At 42.5% G+C, this 22,170-nt stretch overlaps 1 protein-coding gene across 1 annotated transcript in view; it reads right to left on the bottom strand.

Moving 5' to 3' along the window:
• The window catches only part of cacna1g (calcium channel, voltage-dependent, T type, alpha 1G subunit), a 144,037-nt gene that overhangs the window by 30,497 nt on the left and 91,370 nt on the right, over positions 1-22,170 (bottom strand). Inside the window, exons 12-22 of the mRNA XM_068757269.1 lie at positions 21,047-21,161; positions 19,946-20,101; positions 17,162-17,227; positions 14,736-14,829; positions 13,665-13,846; positions 11,936-12,274; positions 11,165-11,344; positions 10,503-10,603; positions 7,129-7,252; positions 4,310-4,378; positions 2,595-2,779 (exon numbers count right to left, since the gene is read on the bottom strand). Coding sequence (XP_068613370.1) covers positions 2,595-2,779; positions 4,310-4,378; positions 7,129-7,252; positions 10,503-10,603; positions 11,165-11,344; positions 11,936-12,274; positions 13,665-13,846; positions 14,736-14,829; positions 17,162-17,227; positions 19,946-20,101; positions 21,047-21,161 — 1,611 coding nt within the window. The remainder of the gene's footprint in view (positions 1-2,594; positions 2,780-4,309; positions 4,379-7,128; positions 7,253-10,502; positions 10,604-11,164; positions 11,345-11,935; positions 12,275-13,664; positions 13,847-14,735; positions 14,830-17,161; positions 17,228-19,945; positions 20,102-21,046; positions 21,162-22,170) is intronic.

A 22,170-nucleotide genomic window follows, 5' to 3' on the forward strand; every position in this document is an offset into this window, starting at 1 on the left:
GGGTCGTCCTCTAGCCCTGTTCCCTGGCAGTTCCATCCTCAGCATCCTTCTACCGATATAGTCCCCGTCTCTCCTGTGGACATGTCCAAACCATAGAAGTCTAACCTTCACTGTCCCTCTTATTGTCTCATTTCTAATCCTACCCAACCTGGTCACTCCCAAGGAGAACCTCAGCATCTTCATCTCCACCACTTCTAGCTCCGCCTCCTGTCTTCTCCTCAGAGCCACTGTCTCTAAGTCGTCCATCATGGCTGTCCTCACCAGTGTCTTGTAGACCTTTCCCTTCATCCTCGCTGACACTCTCCTATCACAGAGCACAACTGATACTTTCCTCCACCTGTTCCAGCCTGCCTGCACACGATTCTTCACCTCCTTTCCACATTCTCTCCATCATTCTGCACTGTTGACCCGGGGTACCTGAAGTCCTCCACCTTCTTTACGTTTACTTCGTGCTTCCTGCACAAATCATAATATAACCAGAACAGCGCTGCCAGCGCAGACCTCTGCCGAGCAGCTCATTCCGCTCTTATTTGGATTCACACCGCCCACATGGTGATCTGGATCATCACCAACATTTTCTAAGTTGTTCTTGGTATCTTTACACACCAACCATAAAAAGTAAACGTGAATCAGAGTTGTTGTGTATTTGTAACAGACAACTAGTCAAAGTTCAGTTTCAGTCGGTACCTGAAAACTAGCACTGGTAACACACTCAATGTGTTTTTTGTATTGCCCCCACAGGTAGTCTCATCATGACCGTGACAGAAACATTAAATGGAGCCTGAGCAACAATCCCACTCAGGATTACCAGGCTTTGAAGTACCTGCAGTACACGATTACCACGCTACTGTAGACCTACTGCAGCACTGTAGCTGAATGTACTACCGCACTCATCCATTTCAATTAAAACTTAGAAACTACCGTAGAAATGATTTTGCTGTCTTGCGTTCCCATAACTCAGCTCCAGCCGCAGGGAGGGAGGGAGCCCAGCTACCAGGCTCAGCTTTCTGTACCTCCTCTTCCTCCCTCCCTCCTTCTATCCCTCACTCTGCCTGTCTTCATACAGTCCTCCTCCTTTCTCTGCCATTTAGCATTTAGACATTCCTCCCAAGAGAAAATGTTGCCCTTTGCTCCTTTGGAATTCCCCCCCCCCCCCCCCCCCTAATTTAAAATGTATCTAATGTCCTTCCGTAATTGTGACGTATTTTCTCATCTGACTTGAAACTTTCGTGGACATGAGACCCCGTGGGTCTTAAATCACTGATGAGGCAGCAGATGAGGTACAGGCTTTTAGACTGTACTAACAGCTGCACCACATCTAATTAGAACCGATTCTGTTTGACAGCAAGCGGACTCTCTGATGTCACGTTAATATTTCACTCAGTTTCTTATATTAATTATGCTCTACATGAATAGTTAGTAGCTTTTTTGAACCCCCCCCGCTGTGTATTTCTAACTGTGTCTCGGTTCTGGGTCAATGTTGACTACAAATGCATTTCCTCAGAATGAGGTGGTCTCTGACGACCAGGCAGCATCAAGGTCTGTTACAGTCGTCACTCGGCTGAGGAGTTGTTGAAGTTAAGACGGAATAAAATCAGTGAGAGGGAGGCATAGGTAGCATTCTTCTTCTCTTACACAAACATAGGTTGCAGTAACAGTCGTGTTATTAGAACTAATGAGAGTAATAACACATTTATTATTAAAGCATTTTGATTCAACTTGTATCGTGTGACGGACATGATATCAGAATATCCCACTCCTTCTCCAACGTCAGTGCGTCATCAATAATCCTCATGTTATTGTTGACAAACATTATTTGGGAAGCATGAAGCTCCTGGAGAGGACAGACAAGTCCAGAACCTGGATTAAACATCGTTCTTTTTAACCTTTCATTGCATAAAAACCTACTTCCTCTCATTTTGCTGACTTCAAAGTAGTTTAAAGGGGAAGCAGGAAGTGAGCATGTAAATATTGATGCATAATTTGATATTAAGTTGTGGTAATTTGTGCTCTTCCAAAATGGACCTTTTCCCCCTGACCCAATCTATGCTCTTAAAACCTACACATGAAATCAAACAAGAACTACTTCAAATTCAAGGAGAGTGAAATGAAAAGATTTCCACTTTAATGTATTCCACGGAATTTACGTGGAACTTTGTAATAATATATGATTGTCCTCGTCTTCCTGAGGACTGTGATAAATATTCAATAGATGGCAAAGCCGAGAGTTCTCTTTATGATGAGCCAGGTCAAGCATGAAGTGACAGCCATAAAAATGTCAACAACGAAAAAACAAAAGATTCTCTGGGGATAAAATTATGAATTATTTCCTCCTCCATTTCCACTGCAATAAACATGACTGTTCAATTGTGTGCACAATGATAATGAAAAATGCAGGATGTACAAACGCACAAGCCAAATGCTCCCAAAGGCGGCGCAGGTCAGTGCTGAGAGGAAGCTCGTGTGTTTGTGCCTCCATCTTAAAATAAAGCATCAGATTTATTCGGAGGAAATCGAAGCTCTTATTGTGTGATATTTAAAGCTGGTTGTCTCAAGGTTTTGTGTTTGCGTTTGTCCCTCAGGGTGCGACTTACCGCAGCGGCCTCAGGGTCCTCAGCAGCCTCAGCACCCTGAGCATGCCCAGGATCTTGGTACCAGAATTGGAGATGAGAGACACCAGGATGTCAATAACAGAAATCATCACCAGCATCCCGTCCAAAATGTTCCAGCTGCTCCTCAGGTAAGCATTTCCCCCGAAACACCAGCCCAGAGCTACGATCTGGACACACAAACAGCATTCAGTAGTGTGCAGCAAGTAGGGTGACGGATTAGCAAAGAAGTTTAAGAAGTATAAACGCAACAATGCACTGCACTGAAAATAGAAGTTCTGGATTCAAATTCAATCTGAGGTAAAACTGTTAAATAATGTGAAGGGCTTGTTTTTTTTAGATTCCTGTAACTGTGACTACATTTTAATTAATGCTTATGAATGAAAATAAGACCATTATAATCTGGTAGTGCATCTGTTAAAAAAGATCAAAAGTATTGTCCTTGACTAACAACTTGAGATCTCAGCCTCCCGGAGACTTTCACACGAGCTGTACGGAGTCATTTGATGTTTTCTAGAGTTGTGTAGACAAACTACAAACTGCTGCAACTTCCTTTTGCTGAGAATTCCCAAAGACATTTGTACAGAGAGACTTCACCTGAAAGTCTTGGCCTGATGGCAAGAACATTATTGCAGCGTTTCCATTTTTGGGTAAATCGTTTTTTATTGTTGTTAATTCAAATAAAGATATAGCTCCTGAAAAAGCAGCAAGATCTGATCGGGACTATATAAAATCTGAGATATCACCAGAATAAAATGAAATTATAGAACCAAGGCACTGTGTTTGCGCGAGCGTCTGTGTGCGTGTGTTTGTGTGTGTGTGTGTGAACCAAATGTTCGTGATGCCGGCAGCAGCACCGAGACCAAAAATAGAGAGAGGCTTTGAACGAGTGACACCGTGAATGTTCCTCCTCTCTTTCTCTGCTCACCCACTTGAACAGACCTCCATTCAAAGCTGTTCCATTTGAATACTGGCGAGACAATCCTCCACTCCGCATTATGAAACCGTCCTGACAGGGTGTGTGTGTGTGTGTGAGAGAGAGAGCATTGCTCACTGTCTGATCTACTATTCCCTTCCTTTCCCCACTCTTATCTTTTATTTTTATACTTTGGGGTATTGCACTATACTGTATGTGGTTATTATTTTATATATCTGGTTTGGGTTTATCAATCATATGCAAAGCAGGAGAAAGATGAGGAGGGGCCTCACTGTGATCTAGCCCGAGCTTTTATGTTCTTGAAAACAAGGGGAAGCGCTTGAATCAGCCTTTTTGGGGCATTTGTTCTCATTTTTGATCTCATTAACACTTTCAGCATATTTATCAGGAAAATACTTTCAATGGATTGAGTGGTTACCACAAAAAGGTTTTCGGGAAATGAAACATGGAGCATGGGACTTTGTTAGTTTTGTAATCTTTTATAGCAGACTAAAATATGATCAAACATTTGAGCACCCCTTAAAAAGCATGCAATCATAAATAATAAAACATAATCCTACAATATCAAATATACAGCATTGTCTTAAGAAGATTTGTTTCCCGAGGGGGTAAGACCAGCAGCCAGCATTGGTCATATAATACGACTCAAATAGTACATAATCTAGTACTCTGCTGATGACCAAACGTGTTTATCTTTAAAAAGTAAGCCACCAAACTCTCAGAGATAAAATAAAGTGTCAGAGAAAACACCAGCGCGCCTCACCTTTATCAACATCTCAGCTACGAAGATCGCTGTGAAGATGTAGTTGGATAATGTCAGGAAGATCCGTTCCTGCAATAAAGAAGGAAGACGGGTTAGTTCGGTTCCATTTAAAAGTAAAGGCAAAGTACCTCTTTTCTAGTGCTCAGATGAATACTGCGTATGGAAGCTATTTCACAAATACTTTCCCCTGTTGTACTTATACTAATAATGATGCCTTGGAGGTTAATGATAAAGTTTTCTAAGCCTGCTTTTTAATTAGCACTGCAGGAAGTATTCAAACAATGAGCCCAATGTTTGGATCTAAAATTTTATTTTATTTTTTCCGGTGGGAGAAATAATGCATTGATTTTAATGCATTGATTTTTTCATATAGCGCTTTTCTATATACTCAAAGACGCTTTACATTGTATGCGCATTATTGATTCACTACTTGGTAAGATGACAGGAGCGAGGCTGCCAATTTGTGCCACCAGTCCTCCTGATCACCACCGACATTCACTCGCTCACTATATTCACACAGGCAATGTGGGTGAAGTGTCGTGCCTAAGGACACAACAACAGTGTACACATGTGCTCGAGCCGGGAATCAAACCGCCAACCTCTCGGTCATAAGACGACCCTCTCAACCACCTGCGCCGCCGTCGACCCTTACATCAATGACATCGGTATCTGTTACTTTGTGTAGTACAAATAAACTCATTTATGTGGGGCAGTCCACCTCCAGAACACTGTTGAGGCGCACTGTTATAACAACTTCCCCAACCGAGTGCATTTCAGAGTCACTGATGCAGCACCTGGTGCAGCGAGAGGCTTCAGCTAATTTACATTTGCGATTTTAGTTTTTTTTTTTCCAATGAACAAATCAGCAGTGTGTCCTTCATTTTCAGTTCAGAAAAGTAGCACTCTCACTTTGGTATATCATCAAAAATGAAATCCCAAATGTAAATCCAAATACACATTACTGCACACCATGCTTCCTAATGCTGGAGGCGGTGCGGCTCAGTGGCAGGGGGGGGGGGGGGGCACAGCAGCAGATGGGGGGTTATTTACTGAGACTGACAGGATTGAGGGGCGAAAACAAGCCAGCAAGCAGCAAGCTTATTTACCGCATTTCCCTTCTGTCCATGAACCCACAACCCAGCCTGGCTGCTGACTGTCCGTGTGCGTGCGTAAGTATCTGCTTTTCCCACGGCCCCACATGGGGATCACACACAAACTCAGGCATGGAAGTCCCTGCAGTGTTTTTATGTCAAGTCTCTGAGAATATCAGGCATGACATCACTGGTAATGCTGGCGTAGAGAGGGTTTCTGAGTTCCATTCCTCTCTGTGTGAATGAGTATTCCATGCTTTCATAAACAAACAGGGATGGGATGAGGAATGACAGCAGGGCAAGAAGTCGGAGAGAAGAAGGGGAAGGGGAAGGGCCCTTTAACCTTCAATAAGGTGGGTTATATAATATACCTTAATAAAAATAAAGTCCACATAGTTCCTGACAAACGCCGGCGATCACATGACCCCCCGTCTCGTCGGAGGTAATTAAAAGCCTCCCTCCCTCTCATTTCCCATCTCTACTGGTGGTGGTTTGTTTCTCAAGTCCAACGCCTGACATCCAATGTCTCCCACCACAAATCAGGAAGCCACAAACCTCATCTGGTTCTGAGGTAATGCACCACAAACAGACACAACTCAGCGACTCTGGTCAATGACGCACCGCGACCAGCAGGTGATGAACACCAGCACCAGTAGTATCAGCATCATGCTGATACTACTATTCGCTCAGTACTCCACACTAACATCACGACTGAAAGAGTATATCTGCACGGCACATTTCTATGAGATGAGAATCCCCTGGTCTTTGTCGGACCGGCACCACGGGCGATGCAGCCCATTGTCACATGCAGCCCAAACAGAATCAATTCACTTCAGGGAGTCCAAAGAGCCCCCCCCCCACCAATACACATACAGATAAACAAATAGGTGGAATCAGCTCCAGAGCAGCTGTAAGCAGGCCCGGTCCGACCCGACTCACTGATGTAATGACTGATCATTCCCGTTTTTCTGGATGCATCCTGCATCACACACTTTCTCATTTAAAGAAGGACCAAAGCAGCAGGATTCTGACAAATTATAAGTGCATCTGAATGTCAGTGCGGTCACAGTCAGTTGTTTTAATTCGTGTAGTTGCTTTATTTATGTGTGTGTGTGTGTGTTTTCCGCCCTGATTACACTAGCCTGCATTTTAGCCACAGAGCTAAAGCACTGCTGGGTTCAATGTGAGGCCTCTTCAAGACAATTGTGATCAAACCACAGTTTGTCACATCTACCAGTAAAAAAAACAAAAAACTCAACCAGTGACAATTATTGTGTTTATGCATGGAATTGCTGAGCTGTGTTTTCCTGCTAATGCTAGAAGTAGGAAAGGACGAGGTTAGAGAGGTGTTCTTGTCTGATGTGTTGCTGGAGGGCTCTCAGATCGCCCTCCTCAATCTAAGGCGATGACGCCTCCGCTAGAGAGATGAGAGTGTTTTGGATGCAGTGATGCGGTGGTATAACAAACATTACTCAAATCTACTGCCTCACAATCATTCAAGAGTGATTCCCTGCTTCCACAATGTTCCATGTCATTTCTCTGAGTAAAATCATTTAGAGTGAGAGTGATTCCATTTTCTCTTCCTTTTCGCTCTACCTTCGTATCCCTTCATACTTCTATAAAGACTGTAGAGTTTATTAGTTCTAACCCGCGATAGAGTCTTCACGAATAGTTACATAGTTCTTTATAAAAGTCGTCTTTGTGCTTTCAATGCATTCCAAGACTTACAGCACTGCCGGGGTCAATGCGAGGCCTCTCCATGGCGATAGTGATGCAGTTGAGGAAGATGATCACCAGCACAATGTGGTCAAACATCTTGTGGTTGATGATCTTATTGCACAGTATCCGAAACCTAAAAAATATATATGAACAAATACACATTTATTAGTAATACTAAGAAAAATAAAAAACCTGAAAAGGAAATTGTGTTAATATACTTTATTTGAAATATATTTGTTGTATTGTATTGTTATTATATATCAGAATATGTAGCCCAGTCCTGATAGGATCTTAAAAAAACATAAATACATACAGTTGAAGAACATTTACCAAGACCCTGCAAACGCTGAACTGCTGTTATGAATGAAGGTATTAATTAAACAACATGAAAAGGTTCCTCGGCTTGTCAATAGAGACAATAAAAACACACTTGTTATTTATGACACTACAGACTCCATCATAAGGCTTTGCTCATAAGCTGGGGACAACAGTGTGTCACAGACACCATTGAACACGTCCAAGTGTTGATCAGTCTTTTTGACTGCATGTGTGATCACTAGTCATACATATTATAGAGTGGATGGGCTAATTCTTCTTTTAGATCTGCACGCGGGGTCTTGATGCTAAATAATTCAAGCGCTTTTCCCAGGCGGGCAGGAAGACGGACAGGCAGTGAACGCACACACCTCTGGTGTCAGCTCCTGCTTCGTGGTTTAAAAGGCCAAAATGCGGCCCCTGAGAATCAAAGGTACCCAGGACCTTCACCACACACACTCGCTGAAAACCTGGACAAACCTGTCCCATGACCAAACAATGCGAAAATACTCCTTTGTGTCTGCCACCCAAAAAAATAAAATAAAATCACTGACGGCTTTGATTTTTATCTGAACAGATCGTGTTTAAAGCTTTGATTTTCTGAGATATCAGTGCTTCAATATCATATAAATAAAGTAAGTGAAAAATATTTATTACTGATTAAAGTTAATTATATACTTTTAAATGTTGTTGTATCTTGCTATGCCTCTCTTTTAAGGCAGTAACGATTGCTGATTTGATCGTTAGTTTTTCTTAGTGGTGTTCATGTGCTGCGTTCCCTACAGAAGAAAGGAGAAGAGCCACATACACTAATTACCCATTTCTTCTCTGCATTCCAAAAAAAGAGATATAAAATGCATCACTTCCTGAGTGCTGGATCGCTGCTTTCCAGAAAACAGCTGACAGAAGCCAAGTACTGTTCATGTTTTCTTCAGCTCTGTGCCAGATCAGTTTTATGCTGTATTTCTAAGAACCGGGGAGGAGAAAGTTTGCACATAAAAATGCTGCAGATCATTACTTTCACCATTTACTGTAATCCTAAGACGCCCCGCATGCTGCGTGTTTGGTCTGTTCTTGTAATGCACCTAATTATCTGCTGCTCAGATGACCCTCTTCATCGAGAAAGTTCGGTGGAATTCCACATTTATTCTAATCAGACACCTTTCAGTAATGCGCATTGCTCACACATCCAGTTCTTGCATGTCTAATCACAATGAGTGCATCACAACATGGCTTCATAGCCCTGCTTATTTAAAACATCCCTGCAGTAATCATTGGAGACGGTCATCTCATCTACAGCGGGTGTTGCTATCCCAGCTTGCTATGGGCGAGATGCGGTATTACTCCTTGGACGTGTTGCCAGCGCGTCACGGGAACACACAGAGACAGAGAGCCATTCATGCACACACTCACACCTATGGACAATTTTGAGTAATCAATTCACCTAAAGTGGATGTTTTTGGGGGTGGGAGGAAACTGGGGAACCCGGAGAAAACCCACGCGGACACGGCGGAGAACATGCAAACTCTGCACAGAACCCGGGACCTCTTGCTGTGAGGTGACAGCACATGTAAGAGTCGGCTCCTCTTACAATGGTCCTGCATTTAACCATTGGGCGCATTCATTATTCATAGACTCAATGAATCTTCAATGAAGATTGAAGAGACACATTTTTTAAAATGCACAACAAAATCAGGCTCTTTGGTTTCATTTGTCCTGCAGATTAAGCTTATAACACTCTTTTATTGTGTTTCCTGCACCTCTACTGTGAGATTGCTATTTGCTGTTGACTTTGAAAGGGCCATCGACTGCCCCGGCATGCAGACTTTACAACAGTTTCAGTCCGTGCGTCCCGGGATCCTTTCAGAAAAGTCGCTGTGAGAACGCATATATCTAATATAAAGTATATAACAGCTAGAAGAGAACAAATACACTGTAGCTAGGCTAACACAAATCACCAGCTATATTGTCCCTTCTGTTCCCACAGATCTGTGCAGTAAGACTGTCACTCATATTTCATATAAGTACCTGAGAACTGCATTAATTTGTAGGAAAAGGGTAGAATAAGGGACCTTTAAGGGAAGTTTTTTTTTGCCTCCGTCGCCAAAGTTCTTGCTCTTCTAGGTCACGTTGGGTTCTGTCTTTCTGTGCTACACCTGTAAAGTGCCTTGAGATAACTTTCTGTTATGATCTGGTACCCTATAAATAAAATTGAATTGAATATATTCATAATCCAATTTGTAAAGCAAATCAAAGCCATCGCTTTGTAAATGGGGCCTCATGGAAGGAGAATTCAAATCCTGGCTGGCATGCAATGTTGTTGGAATTGAAATGATGCAGAGAGTTTCTAGCATACATCACTCTGGAAGTAAACATGATGTTTATGGAGGAGCGGTTCATTGTTCTGTAATTAGCAGGATGAGATGTTGCGTTCATGTTGGTTGGCGTTGCCTTCACAGCCATATTCTCAAAACAGGCAGCAGAGATAAACAAATGAAAATCCATGAAGGATAGGAGGAGAGGAGGAAGAGGGGCTGAATGAGGGCTGGAAGCAGAGGAATCAGCATGTGGCAGCGATAACACGTCCCTTCCTCACCCAGCGCCAACTGACGCACCCCTGACATGGCAGAAATGTGCAGATGAAAGAGACTTCTGAACGGAGAATGTGGGAGGGAAGAGTTTATATAGGAAGGACTGGAAAAACTGCTGAGCTCAAATTGAAGCAAACACTTTGCCATTACACTCAGCATTATGGGATGTCAGTCAAATGCAATGCCGGGAATCCTCATCTTGTGAAGAAGAAGATTCAGTCTTCTTTTTACACCGACAACAAAAACAAAGCTTTTAAAAAGTGCTGTGCACAAACTATTTTTTAAACAATCTATTTTTGACATTTCAAATCATTTTAAGATATACAATTTATTCTAACTTCCACAGCAGAAAGAAGTTGAAGTGTTTTCTTAACTGGCAACAAGCCAATTAAATGTTTTTAAACTAATGCTATTAAAATGCTTAATGAGTGCAACATTGATTTGAAAGAGGTGAGTTGTGGACTTAAACCTTCCTACCTTGACTCTGGAGGAAAGAGGTAGAGTGACCAGGTGTCCCTCTGCCGACACCAATCTGGCTGTTTCCTCTCCAGCCAGTGGACCAGCCTTGCAAACCGGCCCTGGAGCAAGAGGTGAGTGCACAGCACATTCATTATTCATGTGTTAACAATTTAATGTTGCACATCGTGAACCACAAACGTTTTGCACAGATTGAAGTATTACAATGAGTTTGTTCTTGCAGCACCGTTTCATAGATATGTGTAGAATGAGGTTAAACGGCGTCCTACAGTCAAGTACGAAGACATAAGTCAGCCATTAATAAACATTAATAGACAGTAAATTGTTGTGAAACTCATTTCCAACCTCTTTAAGCCCCATTTTTTAGCCCTTTTTTTGAAAAAAAGAGATGAATGCTGTTACTAATCATCCGTCCATCCATTTTCTTGGTGGATAAGCGGCTGTAGACGAGAAGAAAGCGGGTCGCAGGTGCTTCTGGAGCCCATCTCAGCTGGCTACAGGCGAGGGATAGGGTACATCCTGGATGAAATGCCAGCTCATCCCAAGGCCACACAAAAGACAAACGTGCACACTGACGTTGCCCTGCTGCTACCATTAAGGACAAAATTATCTGTGTTCACATGTACTTTAAATGAGGTACAAATCCAAGTGCACAGACTAACCAGGCTGGCCTCCTCTTCTGCATTTTCATCTTCAGTGTTGTCCTCTAGAGAGACATGTGTGGGGCCCAGGCCTGAAGGAGAGCCCTTCCCGTTGCAGTCTCTGTGCGCCAATGACCGAAGGTGGCCGAGTGAAGGGGGTCTGGAGCTGTGCATGCTCGCTGAACGGTAAAGGTACGGCACCTACACACAAGGAAACGTCTATAATGGTGTAGATTTTACACTGCGCGATATTATTACATTATGATTGCCCTTCGTTGCCCTTTGTGCTGTCCTTTCTCTTCAATAAGATGGACAAGTTGTGTTGGACTATCCCCTTTACAGTAATTTCCTGCAGCGATGAAAACTAAGATCATTCTCTCGCATATCCCTCTCAGTTGGATGATTTTCCAGGTAATAACTCTGGCTGACTTTTTATGGCACACCTTTGCACAATACAAGCCGTTTAATTCAACCATTGTTCTGCAGAAGTTGTAGCAGGTCAAAAGAATCAGGCTTAATCATATTTAAAATGTGTTTTAGTGTCAAGAGGTCACAATGTTGCTTTCAGCACTTTGGGCTTCTGTACTCTGAGTGTTATGTTAATTGAGCTTGGAGGAATGGCAAGGAATGTTATTCCAGGAAGTGCTTCAAGGGAGGGGTTTCCAACTATTTCTTATGCAGTAACGATTTATAATGGAGATTTTGCTACCAATGTCATTTCGATCCCTTTAGAGCTTCAACACAAATGACAAATTGATCAAAGTTAGAATCTGATGGATGCACAGCATCTACCTGCAGCAGAACATCAGGAGGCAAATCCATGGAGCTCCGAGTCTCCACTGACTCCATCCTCCGGTGTCGGGTCACTCTCTGAGGCTGGGACATGGAGTCAGTCCTGTCTAGAGAGGTATCATCATCCTCCATTAACTCCCCTCCTCCTTCACCTCCACCTTCCCCATCTTCGGAACTGGATCCTCCCTCCCCAGATAGGAGAGACCGTCGCTCCCCAGACTGTCGCTTCTGCCGTTTGATGGACGGAGCACGTCCCAGGCTGTTCCAACTAGACCGCCGGCTGGTCCGGCCACTCCCGGAGCTCCAAGGAGCTTGGGGAGAGGAGCTCCTAGCGTTGGTCTGGGGCAGGAACGCAAGAGGAGAAAAGAGCAGGAGAAAAGAAATAAGAATGCAACAGCCTTTGAATTCGAGCAATGCATTTCTTTTCTTTTCCGTGGACATAAGCAGCACTGGATTCTCGATGAAGTTAAGAGAGCAGAGATTTCTTCTGACAGGCAGATATTCAGACACAGAGACCAGGGGACTCGTGTATCAGCCATTTGTACGCACAAAAACCTGGCGTATGTACGTTCTCAAGTCAAAGTTCAGATGTATCAAGAGTGAATTGACCGTGGAGATGTGTGCTGCCTCACGCCAACTTCATGGCTGGCGTACGCACGTTCCTACAGCTGTTCGTCCTTTAGCGACACTTAGAGGTGATGCTGGGAAACTGTTATATTAAATAAATGTCAAATACACATCAGAGAAACACGAACAATGAACACTGATGAACAATGAACGCACCCAGCTGTCTGCAGCTACAGGAGCAGATAGAAAAGCAAAATGGAGCTAAAAACACCATCAACAATGGCCGCCTTGGTTCTACTGGAAGACATTGTAAATGGTGCAATGAGAAGAGAGTGTGTTCAGTGACGGGGAGGATGTACCGGCCCATGATGACAACCGGCTCATCAGCCGCTTCCGGTTCCTGTGCGCGGAGCTGCGGCCGGCCCTGGAGCGCGTCAAAGCGCGGACACGTGCGCTGCCGGTACCGGTACAGGTGCTGACCACACTGGGGTTCCTCTAACGGGGCAGACCGATCGGGACTGAGCCGAGCCCCGCCAGCCGGAATCATCCGCGTGTCCTCCCGGTTTATCACATTCCCACAATGCATCTGAACGGGCCGACGTTAAAGCGCAGTTTGCAGCGAGAGCCGGTGTTCCTAATGTCATCGGAGCTTTCGACTGCACAAATATTAAAAGCTCCATCACATGATGAACCTGTACATGTCAACAGGAAACATTTCCATTCGATCAATGTACAGATCATGTGTGATGAGCATTTAGCATGCGCGCCCCCAAACACTAACCCGTCTTCACAGCATCACTACTAGTCAGTGGTTAAAGTTAGTGACTTGAAGTTTATCGCTGGATAAAATGCAGCCTCAGATCTTTTTAACAAGCCCCTGATTGTCTCTGTGAACTCAAGTTAATAACTCCGTGCGTAAAGTGTGAGGTGTCTTGATCTGCTTCACTCACTCCTCTCGCGTTAAACCGGAGGACAGCGTGCCAACATGCACATCTTTGAGCGCCTCCACTTCAGTTAAAAGCGTCTTCAACTCGCTTTCTGTAAAATTCCTGCACACAATTCTTCACTTCCTTTCTGCATTCCCCATCACTTTGCAATGTTGACCCGAGGTACTTGAAGCCCTCTGACTTCTTTGGTAGATGTAAGAAATAAAAATACAAACCGGCGATTTCTCATAGCAGGCTTGCTCTACAGAGACGCTGCTGCCTCGGCGGGTCTCATAGCCAAGGATGGGGTCACCGGCAACAGGCAATTTGGGTACAGGCATTGGCGTGGCGGCCGTGTGGGTAATTAGGGGTGGAGTCAAGTTGGTCTTCAGGGCCACATGACCATTTACAGGCACTACTAGTGAGAAAGAGGTGACAAAGGGACAATTTGTAGCATCGAGATAAAAATGAATTTAATAAATGAACAAAGAGGAAAGAAGTGAGATTATTAAAATAGCATCATGGAGAAGAGACGTACAGCATACTTACAAATATATGCATTATAATAATATTAAGCAACATAAATATTACAGCAGGGCATTTATATTGTGGGATACATGGGAGAGAAGATTATGTTTGGCAGGAACACAAATACGTGACACACAGAGGGCAATGCAACTTTAATAACTCGAGTTCCTTTCTTCCAACTTTTGTCCAAGGCCTTGCAAATGCATATGCGGCTCTTCCATCTAAGTAAACAGTTGTATTCTGAGCATCTGAAGAGGCCGAAGGGGAGATAATATGGCACATTTGGGAGTTATACTCCAGACAGTAGTGTTTCCTTTCGGCTTTTCGGTCTGGATGAACAGCCGTTAGATTGGAAGTGGGATATGAAGAATTGTGGATCAGGTTGCCGTAGTGGCATGAAGCCTTGCAGGAAGCCCATCAGGCATGCGCTTGCCAAGTGTGGTCAGAAAACCCAGGGGACAAAAGGCTTAGAGGAGTCAACCCCAGATATGTAAGAGGCTGGGGAAAGTATCCAAAGTACCTTGTACCTAACTCATTGCTGTTTTTACATGCACTGAGAAACAGCACAGGATGTAATCTACAGAGATCTCACAGAGATTAGGTGGGGAAAGGCTCGCAATTAACTGTGCAAGCACAGATGTTTCAAGTTTTGCCAAGTTTGCAATTGGGCTTTGATAAATCAGAGGGGGTTAAATCCTTTGCATCTCTCACTGATGGAAGCACAGAGCATGAATACATAGATGATGTAGGTTTAGGTAGAATTAACCTGCATGCCTCACCTGCTGAGACTGATAAATCCTTCTTGCTGCCATTAACGTCCTCCATACTTCGTGCACAGGAATCGATCTCTGAGCCCGATTTAGAAGCATCGCCCTTTACATGCAAAAGCACACCAAGTGTTAGACATGGACACTTGTGCATGTCTGTTTCTAGGCAATGTAAACAGAAAGCAGGTGGGTTGAAGGTGTCTCCAAACATTAGTTATATCCCAGTATCACATCAATCCTTGTTTGGATTTGACCTCATATAAGTCTCAAGAGGCAGTGTGTAAGGTTGTGATAACCCCCCAATCGTAAAGTTCAAAGGTTGAGGCTGAGAAAGAGTAACTGTGTCAAATGTCGTCAAATGTCCCCCCCTCCCCTTTGAAAAAAATATTGAATCCACACGACCTTATTAAAAAACAACCTCCCATCCACATCTAACCACAAAAGTGCATTGTGAAGCCCATTCATAAGCATGCCAAACCATTCGGAGGCAGTATTCCCTCAAATCCTATCCAATCAGAAAGCTCCATCTCTCGTCGTCACTTACGAAAAACATGAAACATGGCGCCAGACTCATTCATGTCCACATGAATGACACGTCATTTTTATCCTCAAGCCAGATAAAACAGAGACAGAAAAAGGGGGTATTTTTGGCAGCACAGTTCTTCAACCCAGCATGCAAAGAGAAGTGAGGGTTGGAGGGAGGTAAGCATTCAGTCCGAGCTTTCATGTGGATTTTCCTTTCAGAGAAGAACGAGTAAAGAAAACATGCATACCACAAACGGAAGCAAACGTTTAAGGCCTTTGTTATTTTTCCTGAACTCTGACAAACGACTCATAACTGTGGTTAGTTCCAGCTCTTGAGGCATCACGCGGGTAGCCGGTTAGAGGACGTAAAGATGATGGGTTATCTTCTCTGTGAGCCACGTTGGAGGTCTGATATTTTCTGCAGCCTTGATGACAATCTGCATCACTGCATTTGTAATGCAGCACTAAATAACTTAGACCCTATGTTGCTGATGGGCTGTTTCAGCGAGCTTCACGCCTTCATTTCCGATGAGACTTCTTCTATGGTGGAGCCATAATGGTTCCACGAAATATTTTAGGCTTGCCCGTCACATGAATATAGAAATGAGCATGCATCTATCCACCAGGACAATGAAACACGATCATTGTTGGCTTATCAACTTTTATTTTATCCTTAACCTCCTGAGACCCAGCCCGTTGACATGTCCTCTGTAGTGGACATTTGTCCATTACAGAGGACGCATGTCAACGGGCTGGGTCTCAGGAGGTTAAAACTCCCTACTGTTTCTTCTCTTATGCTGCTGTTCTATATACCATCCATCTCCACATCACCGCTAAGTGTTTTAAAGATTCAACTATTTCACCATTCATCAGTTTCACCAGGTTCATCAGCCGCCACCACCAGCAGCAACAGCAGCATCTGAAGTCCATAGGGGATATATATATATATTGTTGTTATTCAGGACAGATGCCCTTAAATCTCCTTCCTCCCAAGAGTCTAGAAAACAAAGACCTTGCGACATACTTGTAATCTGTACTTTAATGTAATAAACACTATTTATTTCAGCCACTAATCTCCCCTGACTGAAATACGCTGATGCTCATCATCGAGAGTTCTTGATATGGTGGAGAAATTGGAAATTTGCAAAAAGTTATAGCAGAACTCCCAAAGTGGTCTAACTTAAAATAAGCAGAATCTGGTACTACACGTTTATGTTGACTGTTGGGGGGATTTTTTTTATTTTATCAATTAAAAGTCAACGACTGAATGCCCAGCACAAAGCAAGGATGGAGTAATTTATTTTCCTCCTAACATTTTTTATGTACATAGATTTGAGCATTAAAGAAACAGACACTTTTTCACACAGTTACTCATCCTTTATACTTATGATTCATTCAATTGAGTTTGATATCCATTTAGCCTAAAAAAACCTGCTCCAAATGCAATCTGCCTTATCCTGTCAATGAAGAAAATGAACTCTTCTCTTGCTTCCCACTTCATTACTCTAGTGAGAGGATTCATAAACAAGACATTGAGCAGAAAATATCCAAACACCCCTTGTAGGGCAGTCTCAATTTGTCAATTAGAGGAGCCCTTTAAGATGATCCTATTAGAATTTGCTTAAAATGTGCATTAGTTCATTTGAGAAATGATCTAGCTAGCTTGTCAATCAGCTAAAATAATGCAACAAGTAAGCATAAGAGCAGAAAGACAAATTTCAAATGATAACTACCGCATTCAGTCATTGATAAGTAGAGGGCAACCTCCAAGTTGCAGCTGATTAGTGATCTGACACATAACTTTAGGCCTCTGTAGCAAAAGATGAGGAGAACGGGTGGAGAGGAAGGGCAGAGGGCAGGATGAGGTGGTCAATAAACCAAGGGGGGAGGCAGAGCTGCAGCGCTTTACATACCCCTGAGTCTACAGGCAGTTGAATGACACTCAGCTGGGCATGCAAGTCCTCCCGCTTGGACACTTCCTATATTAGAAGTGTTCGGAGCAGCCAGACGGGAGAGGGAAGCACAAGCAGGAAAAGAGTCACAGAGGTAAGAGGAGTGGCCACAGGAAGTTAAAGGAGAGCCAGCCTGCTGGGACCTCAACTTTACCATGCAACAGAACACATCAGACCATTAGCACACAGCTGCATACTTTCATTTCAACATTTAATGTCTGAAAGCATGAAAAGTCACGTCGTTAAGGAGTAGGAGTGAAGTGCACATCCATTCCTTCCTAGTTGGTCCATTGTTGTGTTTATGGAAATCAGTGGGTCAGGAAACGGGTAACATAAATGATCTAGACAATGTCTGCAACCTTTTTTGTGTGTTAGATTGAGACTAGAGTGGAATGCATGTTTCATCGAAAATGACTTCAGTTACTCTGCTGTTAGTAAAAGTAAAAGTCTGGTCTGCTTGCACTCTCTGCAGCAGATACTCACACCACAGCAACCTGAGCGAGGGGCCCCCACAAGAGGGAAAAGACTGATAACAGGATGAGTGTTGAGGAAAAGAGGAGGATGCAGGATAGAGTTAAATCAAGGCAATAAAAGCTGGCGGGACACATTGAGAAACACCTACATAACACGATTTCACTCGAGCTTATGCCCAGAGCAATATAAACATGATAAGTAATACACTATTTCTGCATGACTGTGTGTGTCTTGGATTCACATCCATACATCGCTCCTGGTTTAGCTCACATTGTTCTAGAGCCCGTTACTTAGCAACCCTGACATGGGGAAAGTTTGGCCAACTAAAAATAAACATTGTGTTTGCAAGAAAAGATAGGATGCTAGGATGAAGGGAATTAAGCTGACGGTTGACGATAGAAGAGCAGAGGTGGAAACAGAACATTCATCTACATTGAGCTCAGAACTCAAATCACTCGAATGCCAAATACATTTTCCCATATAAAATAACTGAAAACAATTTAATCGGTATAAAAACACCTAAATCAATGCTAATAAAAATGCATTTAATTGCTACATTGATAGAAACATAAACAAAATGATGTAATAAATGATATACAGTATTACTGTGATATAAAATGTTTTATTATGAGTTTTACCATCAAGACAGATGATAGCACTAACAGCAGTGTGCAGTGCTAAGAGGGGGGGTTGTACAGTACGCTCGGTCATTTAGCGCCAGCATCTGGGAGTTTGTTGTATCTCGAATTTATGCTCGTGTCTCAAAGCAAAATATTTCTCACAGGTTTGCTCGTATCTCAGAAGTATGTCGAGGTACTGTACATTTATTTATTTTATTTACTTGTGAGCACCAAAATCAACCTGAGTGCACATTATTGACCACTGAGTTGATTCGGCATAGACATAGTAGGTCCAATATTAGCGTTCAGCTTTTCTTTTGCTATCCTTCAACTTCTGATTGGACCATCTGCCTCTTTGGCTGCTAAATGCTTCACTATAATCACCAGCGAGTTGTTTATTTTGTGCCGAACAGGTAGTGTGTGGAAAACCTTCCTGTGACTTCACAAATGCACTTTCTGCACAAAAGCAGCAGCGTGATCTTAATAATGTGCAAATATTCTCTATTGTCTGTATATGAGAGTCAAAGTGTAAGATAGCCTATCCTGCTAAGGTTAGCATGCAGGTAGCTGGTATATTATCTTTCACTAATTGATCAGAAAGTTAAAACAACAAAAATAAATGTTATTTAATTTAGGCAATTAAATATTTAGCTCTTTGCACGATCGGCATGAAACACCCCCACCATCAACACAATGACATTTTTGACCAAAGAAGAATTCAAGGATTAAATAGGAATGGATTAATTCAATAATTTTTATGGGTCTCTCCTGTCAGCCACAGAGAATCAGAGATCCCGAACACGGGTAATTTCACCCCTTAAAGATACAGTGTGGAGGGCAAGTACACAGAGATGTTTTGTGGCGATATAGTTTCATTCTCTATTACTTTCCCTTAGTCTCTTTATCAGTTGCAAATGTATATAGACCTTGAATAGGATGACTGAAGAGAGAAGTGAGGTCACTTAAATAACTTCAACTTCTTCTCTCCCTGCAGACCCAAAAACGATGCCAGCTGCTGTCTTTTGAAAACTCCCTCTCACCTTCTTCACTCTCTTTCTCTGTGTCAGGAAAAGCAGACTCTGAGGCTGAGGCTGATGTAACAGGGGACGTCAGAGCTGTGGGTTGATGCACAGTCGAGTGCAGCAGAAATAGTTTTCCTATAATGTACTTTATGGCTTAGCTGCATTGGCAAATGAGTAGAACAATAATGAGGATGACTGCTGCGATAGTGGGACAGAGTGGGAGGAGAAGAGGCTGACGGTGAGATGAAGATAAAAAGGAACGGAAAATAAAACGCTGCAAACGGTGTGCTCTTGTGTCCTTACTTAACCTGCTGCAGAGATCGCAAGGAAAGGTGGAGATTAATGTAAATAAGCCTGAATTACTGGTAATTTGTTTTGTGAAACAGAGTGTGTGAACATTTAATATGTTTAACACATGCAAGCAATAAATAGTAACACTTATTCAATAATTTTGTTTTAGCATCCTAAAGTAATAAAAATAGCATGAGTAAAGACACGACTATATTAATAATACCTTCTCAAAAAAAAAGATCCGTGTTAAGATTTGGATGTGCGTCAGATTGTGTTCGTCTGAGCATAAAGGAAACTGCATTTGCTTATAGTTGCACATGTATGTCCAGCAATGTTACCTCTGTCTGGAAACCCTCAACCAAGATGGCCACCAGCAAGTTGAACAGGACGTAGTTGCCGAAGGTCATGAGCGCAATGAAATAGAGGGCAGCTACAGGAGAGGTGGAGGCCATGCCGTTATATAATACTTTGTTCCAGTCCTCCTGGGTTAGGATCTGTAGGAGAGGCGAGGAAAAGCATGTTGTTGCTCGAGTACTTAATTAGTATTTGTATGATAATCTCCTCATCATACGTTTGCTATCCAAGTTTTCCCATACTGCTCGCAATTCTAATGCTAATAGCTGCATCAGATCAGATGCAAAGCTAGCATACAGAAAAACTGATGTAATAGCGTGGGCTGCTGTGACTCAGTTGGTAGAGTGACCAGTAGGTCACTGGTTCAAATCCCATGAGCGGTGACTGTCCACATGTAGAAGTGGGCAAAACACTGAACCCCGAATCCTGTTGATTTGGCAGCACGTCCACGTGAAGGTGGAAAAGCACTATTAAGTGTCGTCCATTTACCATAGAAAGTCTCACTATTGTGTTTGTGTGTTGCTTAATTTTCTAAGTAAAATAAATACAAATATTTGCATGTATTATCAATTAAGTTACACGATGAAACGTTACACTGAAAAATGTTTCAGGATGAGGAGTCACAGATGTGCTCGAATGAAATAATGCTTTCGCAGTCATTGCTGGTTGATCTTCCTGTAGTGCAAGCTTCCCCGTAAGGCCATGAGAAAGTTAGATGAGTGGGAGGAAGAAAATGAAAGAGATATATAAATCCAAGGCAGTTAAAGAGAAAGGGGGTAAGGGAATGAGGATAAATATTTAATTTGATGAATTTTATTTATTCAGGAGGAAATGGTCTTTTCAGCCTCAGAATGGGGACAGCTTCCGTCAGCATCATTGAGGGAGGAAGATATTTGTTTATTCGCTTGGGGCCACTGGTGGTTGTGGATAACACACACAGGAAGTTAGAGATGCTTGCATACCTTTAGGTCATCAACCGACTTCTGAATTCTTTGTTTCTTAACAGATTGTTAGGAGAAACGCTGCAGCTAAATTGTCTATAACAGTGTAAAGGGAGAGACAGGCCTCTTTTGCCTTTTACTTACCTGGAAGACAGTCACTATGGCCCAGAGAAGAGAGTCAAAGTTTTTCCTGTCTGGCAGGGTGTCTCCATCCCTCTCAGACCCAAACTTGCAACCAAACAGATGCATTCCCAGAATGCTGGCAAAGAAGCAACAGAAAGAACAGTTTGCAGCAAGCCAAAAGAGCATGTTTATAATGCTGTAATACACTGATTATACTGCTTCACTGAAAACAGTTGTGGGCTATAACGAACATTATTCTGCTCACTGCTGACTGCAGCATTAAACAAGAAGTATTCAACTTCTGCAACGTACTGACACTTATTTTATGATCACAATAACTTTAAATATATATATAAAAAAACCCTCAATGTATGTAATACTGTCAGTCATTTAATTTAATCAGCAGTTTTCCAACAGAAGGCCAATAATACACTGAATGGGAGCGGAGTGATGTGCTAGTGCCAGTTTAAGTTCAGCACCATGGAGAGCGCTGCAAAACAGCTCAATAACAAAACATGTGAAATATGAAATGCTGATTAAAATAAATGAAGATCATTGGCAGTAAAAAATTATGGAACAATATTTCCACTATTCTGGTCAAAGGAAGGAAAGTAATCAATAAAAATATCTAGGTTCATTACAAGAGAAGAAGATGAGTGTGAAGGTGGAGCTCGGGTGAAAAACAGGTAGCCTAGCCCTGCACAAAAGCAACACATTCCAGCTTCTGCTGCAAAGCTGAACTTGTTGTTCACTCGCTAACAAAAAGACTTGTGATATTTCAGGGAATCAATACTGTCTTCTCAGTCTGTGACTGCAATCGTTCCTTGTAATATTCTAATATTAAGACAGCATGCATGGAAATGTATTTCCCAAAATAGTAACGTTTTTCCTTCAGTCAAAAAAGAAAAAGAAAATCAGGATTTTGGTTATCCGTTTCCAAGTATGCATGCACAGCAGAAGAAAGCCAATTTGAGAAGACAAGAGACTAAGGAGACTAAGAAGTTATCCAAGTTGTCTGTGGTAATCACAGATGTAAATATTTTACTGAGAAAAATGTTTTCTAAACAAAACAAAAAGCATATTTTCAGTAAATTTGTGTGCATAATGTTTTGTAAAGTTATTATACAGTGGTTCAGTCCTGTCCA

Source organism: Brachionichthys hirsutus, unplaced genomic scaffold, assembly GCF_040956055.1.
Source record: "Brachionichthys hirsutus isolate HB-005 unplaced genomic scaffold, CSIRO-AGI_Bhir_v1 contig_882, whole genome shotgun sequence".
Taxonomy (NCBI): domain Eukaryota; kingdom Metazoa; phylum Chordata; class Actinopteri; order Lophiiformes; family Brachionichthyidae; genus Brachionichthys; species Brachionichthys hirsutus.